Source organism: Engystomops pustulosus, chromosome 5, assembly GCF_040894005.1.
Source record: "Engystomops pustulosus chromosome 5, aEngPut4.maternal, whole genome shotgun sequence".
In the NCBI taxonomy this organism is placed as follows: domain Eukaryota; kingdom Metazoa; phylum Chordata; class Amphibia; order Anura; family Leptodactylidae; genus Engystomops; species Engystomops pustulosus.
The window spans coordinates 187,753,665-187,761,940 of record NC_092415.1 but is presented as its reverse complement, the minus strand read 5'-3'; the positions used below and the strand labels follow the sequence as shown (position 1 = coordinate 187,761,940).

Below are 8,276 nucleotides of genomic sequence, written 5' to 3'. Positions count from 1 at the left end.
TGATGGACTTTGATGGTAGATTTCCTTTAATTGTTGTTCTCTGTCCACAAGATTGGGGATTACAATCTAATCATTTGGTGCACAACTGTTTGGACCCTCTCGATGACAAAAATAAACTCCTGCTTATCATGAGATCAAGTTCTCAAACATGCTATGGGAGTGTGGGATATTGCTGAGCACAGTGCACAGGTATCTCTGGCATATTCTTATCACTCTCCTGGACAGTGAAAGGGAGTGCCGGAGATACCCCAATGATGTGCTCAGCATTTCCCATAGCTCCTTTGGTATTGAATGAAGCAGTAGGATGCATGTTTACCTGTTCATTTAGTCAGTAATGATGTTGTGATCTGTGGGGATCCATTCCCGTGATTAAAGTGTCCTAACAGTTGTATCCCCACCCCCCTAGATGTGACACCTTATTATCACATGATCTGTGCAGTCACTTCTGGTGTAGATGTTCTGCTCCCCCAAGGCCTTTTGTTTTATATATTCGTGTATTGCCCTGATTTTTTGTGAATTGTTACCTTTTTTGGATTTTATATTTGATGACCTTGAGTTGGCACATACCAGCTATGCCCCTTTTATATGAGACTGATTCATAGATGAAGGTTTACAGATCCACTAAATTGTTATGAAATGCCCCCCCCCCCCCACTTTTTTTTTTTTCCCTCCAGCAACTACGGTAATTTCCCTTTTTATGACCGCTGTTAGTTTTGTACTTGGAGGCAATATTTTTTTTTTTTACAATATTGCAGAATTGTGCTTTATGTATAATGATCAACCAGGTCTCTGTCCAAGTCTGCTTTTCCGGGAAAATCAAAATGGTCAAATCGGACTACACAATCCCAGAGACTTCAGTGTATAAAAAAAACAAACCAAAAAAAAAAAACACACTGGTGATTATGAAAAAAAGAAAAAAAACATTGTGGGAGATTTGTCAGCACTTTTTGGGGTAGAAGTATAATCACAATTTCTTGAAGTGTGCATTATGTTTTTGTGACTATGCCATCTTTACGCCATGTGAATGTGGAGGACCATGGCCACCGGTGGCAGGGTAGACCCGTGTCTGTGTGCTTTTAAAAAAAAAAAAAAAAAAAAAAAAAGAAAAAAAAAACACAAAAAACAAAACTGTTTTCCATGAAACTACGCCAGGTCAGGCCTGGTGTAGTTTTTCTAGGCGGCACGAGAGGCCTAAGCCGGCGTGGTCTTATCCCCCCCATTGTCTGTTACTTTCCAAATAATGTTTGTGCTGCTGTAATTCGCGGCTAAATGTCCTCACAAAATTTACATCGAATTTATTTTTTGCAAAGTGTGCTACATCTTCTACATTGAGAAGCAGCACCCTGTCTGCCATTGCAGTGTTGAAAGCAGCAGCAAATCTGGAAGATGCGAACAAGGTTCTAATAACATTTTTTTTTTATCCATTGACCTGTGGAGATATTTGGTGTAGTCGTAGTCAGAGGGGTCCTAAAATCTTTATTACATTTTTTAAAAATGTGTTATTTTTATGCACACAATATTCTGTCAAATGTCGGAAGAATCAGTAATACAGATTTTTTTTTTTTTCTCTAGTGCAGACTCGTATCCGTGCAGATGGGCTATAGGTATCTGCACCGGAGGGGAAAGGAGTTGCCTCTAATATCTGCAGCTTATTTCAGTTTTCGTTTGGATCGGTCCACACTGTGCTCATATGTTTTTATGATGTTTATGATACATTCTTTAAAGGAAATCAAAATCAAGCATAATAAACCCGGGACACTTAACCATAGATCCAGGCACATGGACACTGATAATCTTCTTATATTTGTTATCCATGGCCTCCTTTCTTCTAAAATTATCTTTTTAGAATATGCTAAGAAAGGGCAGAAGGGCTCTGAAGGTGTTACCGGAGCCCTTTGATGGTGTAGCTTCACAGGAGGTTACACTGAGCAGGAGACCCCCCCCCGGCTATGTGAGATTACAGCAGGCAGAGGGAGGGGTAAGCGCTGAGGGGGCAGGTAGAGAGTGCGCCAGTGTAGCAGCCTTTTGAAGCTACAGCAAGGAGGAGCTCTGGAAATGCCTCCCAGAGCCGCCCTGGCTCATTAGCATAATTATAAAAGTTGATTTTAGAAAGGAGGCCATTGATAACAAATGCAAGAAGATTACTACACAGTGCCTGGATCTATGAGTAATTGTCCCCGGTTTATCCTGCTTGATATTGATGGTAGATTTCCTTCAAGGGTGGCCACAAAGTGTGTGCTTGATTGTTGCAGGGTCTGAAATTGGATTGATAAGAATCCAGGTAACTTTAATGGAGATTGTATTCAGACCTCTAAACGTTTTGCTTTCAGGAATGAGTAACATGTTCCTGTTCCCTAAGCGTTTAGTTCCAACCGCCTCTTCATCCGGCAGTAGCTCCTCCTCACTGCACTTCAAAAAGCAATTCAAGTGCAACATGTGAACACGGCCTGAGGTTTTTTATCCGCTACACAATGGAACAAATAATTGTCTCTTTAGCACGTGGTTTACATCCTATTGTGGTCAATGTATGAATCCGGGTAATACAAAGCCAAATCAATTATCCGGAGCGACTGAGCCCACGCATTGTCCTGACATCATTCTCCTGTCATTCCCAGATTACTGTCTGATATTCCGGGTAATACAAACCACATGTGCAGCAATGTCCTCCATCAGCTGTGTGATAGCGCTGTGTGCACACGTTCCTACCTGGCGGTATACAGCTCCTTAGCTCAGCGATCTGATAGGAGGGGTGACCCGCACACTCCTGGAGGAGAGATAGCACTTTGGAACATTTTTTTTTTCTTCCCGTGTCTCGGATTTTCACTTCCTTCTGTTACGTTGCTCTTTTTTATTTATTTATTTTTTACATTGTTTTGTGTCATTTCTGTAGCGTATGTTTCACGTGCGCTTCTCCCCATCTGCGGGTGTCGCCCAGCGTGCACTTGAGTGCCTAATTTCTGCCTGTAATCTGATTACTGGCTTGGTTTGCTCCGGCTTCCCAGCCCATTGCTATGCACTCGCTGTGCTTAGTCTCTCCAGCCTGACAGCTTCAGTGCAGGATTGGGACGTTGCTCTGTCTCTCCTTTTGCCGGAACGGGCCTAGAGCTTGGGGGTCTCTTCACATCTGCTCCGCTCCCGGGTTTACATTGAGGCGTCCGACAGGGAACAATGTTCAGGAACCGATGGATTTCCAGCTATGTCGGCAGCGTCATTTGCCCTGAGGATCCAGGTTAGTGGCCGAGGCAATTAACAAAATGAGCTTCATCTGATTTTTCTTATTAATTTCTCGCCGCTCTCCTTTTACAGGCAGTTTTTTTTTACTATTTATATTGTGTGTCGTATTGTCCTTTGTCGCTTTCCCTATAGACTACCTACAGATTACATAGATCTGATAATAAGCTTACGCGGACTCTGCCTCCTTAACGAAAAATATGTCACTAAGTTTAATCCAGATCTGTGCGTGTGCTCTGCTGTGTTTTTTTTTTTTTTTTTTTTTTGTTTTATTCATTTTTTTAAGCTTCTGTTTGAAGGAGATTTATCTCTGGAGCTCGCTGTGTTTTCAGGTAGTGCCCAGTCTGTACACAGCTGCAGTGTATGGAAGTGCTCTGTGCACCCTGCTGCTGCGAGTTATCTCTACATATTGTGTATCCCCGAGTTGTGGTTGGGAAGCCGTTTTTGATATGGTATTAACTGCATCTCAGACTTGGGGTGTGTTCACATATTGCACAAAATGCAGCAGATTTGTGTATTGGGGTAGATGAAAACCTGCACCCGATGCCCATCTATATCCATGCAGAAAGCTGTGTATAATGAGAGAGATCTACTGTGTATCCGAAAGGAGAAAATACTTATCGACGTGAGATTTGATGTGAACAGTGGTTTTAGAAGTTTGTGTCATGTCGATTTTCTGTAAATGCAGTATAAAGTCAGCGTGTGATTGCAGCCACTTGCTATTATGTGACCTCCATCATTCACATAAACTGGGCTATGGAATTGGTGAACCAGACTTCCAACTCCTGTTGTTCTAGCAGCTCTAAGATGAGATTCCCAGATCCTTCCCAGTGACTTTTTCCTCTGGTCTGTTGCGGAGGAGCTTCACCACTGAGCATGTACATAAAGTGCTGCCACATTCATCTAATTTAAAAGTGGTGCACAACCGAAGGCCGCCAGGCCACATGGGGCGTGTCAAACCCACTCTGCAGGCAAGTCAAGAGTCCAATGGGCCATTACATCACTGATGGAAGCGTTCATTGGTGTAGGAGGCCGAGTAGCAGTGAATGCAGCTGAGAAATCCTCTCTAGCTGCTGCTGCACTCTATATCCGGACACTGGTTTTATGCAGCGGCCTCAAGTCCCAGAGCAGGAGAGGATCCAGGATTGGTAAGTACATGGGAGCAGTACAGTACAGCTGACAAGTACTTACTCCCCCACTCCTGTTACCGCTCTGCTCGGAGTCCTGATACTGGCGCATGGAACCAGCGGAGGACACAGAGTGGCACATGGAGGAGAAACAAAGTTTGTTTAGAGCAGGATTTTTTTTTTTGTCCACTCTGGGGTCTCTCCATTATTGTTGTTGTCTGCACTGGGGTTTCCACTATTATCGTCTGCTTTGAATACAGTGTTTGGTACTTTCCTGTGCTGTAGCACTTGGTGGTGTTAGTGCATCTACTGATATATCGTGACACCAAGACTAAAATTCACAACTTTATTAATCCATTAACATGACCTGTCCACTTTGCAGTATTCCTGGCTGACGTGGTTCGGGTGCTCCATTGCCTTTAGTTTTGGAATGTACCAAGTGAATACACATATATATGTATAAAACAAGCTACAGCTCTGTGTTTTTGTCTCCCTTGTGTCATCGGCTCAAGTAAGCTCTTGCTATGAAGACTTCCTGAAATATGGTTGTAAGTTGTTCTAGATTAAATCAAATAAAAAGACGAGGGGGCACTGTCTCCGTTTGGAGAAAACGAGTTTTAATCGCCAGAGGGCTACAGGGCTTTTTTACTGTGAGAAATGTCAATCTGTGGAATAGCCTGCCTCAGGCGCTGGTCACAGCAGGGACAGCAGAGAGCTTCAAGAAGGGTCTAGATGCCTTTTTACACCTAAATAACATTGATGGCTAAGTTATATAGAATTTTTTCATTCGTTGGTTGAACTTGATGGACATGTGTTTTTTTTCAACCGTATAAACTATGATACTATGACACCCACACGAATCCATGAACGCCATGGTTGTGTGTATGAGCCCATAGATGTGAATATGTCTCTGTGCTGTGAATTAAAACTGCATTCACTTTCATCTGTGTTTGTAAACACAATTCAAGCTTGGTGGGAAGAGTTTCTAGCAATCATATGCATTTAGAGGTAAACGTTTGCGACCGGGAATAAGCAACATGTATTTGGCACTTTAAGTGCATCTCTAAGTGCAGTTCACATGCACAGTGTGAATGCGGCCTCATGGAATGATTTCCACTTGAAGCAATCTCCATAATCTTCATTTGTTACATAACGGCCTATGGATTGCCTTGTACTCTGTATGTGCCATCATGCAGTCTCTTCGGACGGACAGGATGATATATTATGTTTCATACAGATCTTCCGAGGAGAAACAGTCTCTTTGGTATTGGATTCTGTAGACTCTTAGTGTTGTATAACCCTGGAGTATGAGGAATCTCCGGTCACTGTTATTACCCACCTCCTGACCATAGAAGCCGCATTACCTTTAATGATTCGTGCCTTCCTTAATGAAGCGGAGTAAAACGCTGAAATCCAATAACGGCTCAGTCACTTAAGGGAATCGCCTTATGCAATATATTCCAGAGAAGTTTCTACCTGGGAAAATTGTGAGACCCAAGCCCCGCTTCTCCTCTCCTAAGTTGTGGTGTCCTACATAGGAAAAACCCGATGGCACGTTATTCTGCAAGCGACAGTGTCTGGCCTGCGATTTGTGCCACTTCAATAAAACTGATCTGAATGACTTGTGACTGTGGAGCACAGCTCCATTGTCTGTACGGAGATGTGGAATGGGGGGAGTATGCCTCCCATTCTCTGCCCGCTCTACTCCCATTCTCCCTCTTATGGCACAAAGTCGAGCCGGATGCTAATCCGTGGATGTGACAGTTGTTCTTGGATTCAGGTTGGACTGTATAAGCTCATGGAAGGTGCTGCATAAAACGTCAGCGGCAGTAATTTTCTTATATTTTAAAGTGACTGAATATATTTTATGAACCTTCTATAATAGCAACAGAGTATATTCTTATTATCTGAGTTGCTTCATTGACTTACTGGGTGTACATATTAGATAATTGGGGAGATGTCTCCCGTTTTCTTAGGACAGGCCAATTGTATCAGATCGGTGAGGTTCCAATGCCTGATTTCTGCATTGCTCCACCATTTCAGGCATTTCTAATAATAAACCATCCTCTATGCTGTGACTGTAAATCACTTGGGGCTAGCCTGTAGCTTTTGCATCACTTGTCGCCCTTGCATAGTGATATTGATGACCTAAGTGTCTTCTGCCAATACAATATTATATCCTCTCTGTAGTCTCCCAGCATCTAGATTTTGGGGCCTGTCCTTTTGTGTAATGACAGCAGCCTGTAATCTGGGGGACTCCGTTTTTGCAAATGATCCAGAAGTTGTCCTCCACAATGACAAAGGAAAACGCTGCTTTGTTGTCGATTTTGCTATTGCAGACGACCAAAATGTCACGCTGAATGAAGGAGAGAAATTGTTCTGTCGGTTTCCTATAGGTTTGCAGAGACGTGGAGCCATAATAATTATAAAAAATAATAATAATGTTTGGCAAGGTTCCAGCTAAATAAGTGCCGATATGAAGTGTCCCAGAAATAGTTTTCCCGTCATACAGGAAGCACTTCAGAGCACTAGGAGAAGTATTGTTGTATTGTCCTTACTGCAAGTATACAATTCCTTTATTTTTGTCTTCCTGCTTGTCAGTTAACTTCTGCCTTGAAAAGCATCTATTTATTTTACTACACCTATTTCCATATCCTTATAAAAACCCTGACAGGACTCCGTGGGGAGACAGCAAGAGTCCTGATTGCTCCGCCCACACACAGGGATTGGCAGTGAGTGACTATTACTCCGCCCACACACAGGGATTGGCAGTGAGTGACTATTACTCCGCCCACACACAGGGATTGGCAGTGAGTGACTATTACTCCGCCCACACACAGGGATTGGCAAGCCGGCAAGATCTTGTCTTGTATCAGCCTGGACTGGCCTGGACTCTCAGGATAGGGATATAATATTACCCCTGTACAAGGTATTGGTTCCGCCCAGAGATCGTGATAACGCCTCTACAAGCTCCGCCTATCCCCATGGCTGTGTGCGATCGTGCACACAGAGCCATGCACAATATTGAGGGCATTATGCCATAATTCTCTCCCCCCCAAATAAATTAAATAAGTTTAGTGGTGTTGGCTCCAGCCCACACTGTAGGGGTTTGTGGCAGGCATTGTGTGTGTGTGTCGAAGTTGGCCCGCTCTTCCGGTGGAGCGTCAGCCCTGGACCGCTTATTTATATAGCGCCATCATATTCTGTAGCGCTTTACAAATCATAGGGGACACATACAAATAAAATAAGGCATTACAGAGTTAAAACAGTCATATGGAACAATAGTCTATTAACACTATATACGACTATGAGTTATATATTTGTATTACTGAAAATTTCACACTCCTCCTCGGCTGAAATTACACCTCAAAAATGGTGAGAGGAGTATTATTAACCCTTCTGGAAAAATGGAGGGTCTTGGTTATGAGGAAAGAGTAAAGCTACCAGGTTTATTTAGTCTGGAAAAGAGACGACTAAGAGGGGACATGATTAAAAATATGGTGGTAAGTTGTTTCAGATTAAATCAAATCAAAAGACGAGGGAGCACTGTCTCCGCCTGGAGAAAACAAGGTTTAATCACCAGAGGCGACAGGGCTTTTTTACTATGAGAACTGTCAATCTGTGGAATAGCCTGCCTCAGGCGCTGGTCACAGCAGGGACAGCAGAGAGCTTCAAGAAGGGTCTAGATGCCTTTTTACATCTAAATAACATTGATGGCTATGTTATATAGAATTGTTTCCCCTAAATCCCTTCCTCATCGAATCCCTTCCCTTCCTTGGGTGAACTTAATGGAAATATGTTGTTTTTCAAGTTGGGCCTCTAGAATAAGGGTCCATATATTGATGGTGGATGTTTTTATCTTCTCTTGGAAGTAACACTTGATCCGGTATGATGCCTGTCCGTCTTGGCGCAGGGTAT

The 8,276-nt window shown here is 43.0% G+C and overlaps 1 protein-coding gene across 12 annotated transcripts in view; it reads left to right on the top strand.

The window, feature by feature from the left end:
* The first annotated feature begins 3,027 nt into the window (after positions 1 to 3,027).
* The window catches only part of SVIL (supervillin), a 90,138-nt gene continuing 84,889 nt past the window's right edge, over positions 3,028 to 8,276 (top strand). For 8 of the 12 annotated variants that reach the window (XM_072154069.1, XM_072154062.1, XM_072154068.1 and 5 more), the window contains exon 1: positions 3,028 to 3,229. In XM_072154069.1, coding sequence (XP_072010170.1) covers positions 3,169 to 3,229 — 61 coding nt within the window. In that variant the 5' untranslated portion in view covers positions 3,028 to 3,168. The remainder of the gene's footprint in view (positions 3,230 to 8,276) is intronic. The other 4 variants (XM_072154071.1, XM_072154070.1, XM_072154072.1 and 1 more) reach the window with 2 other exon arrangements.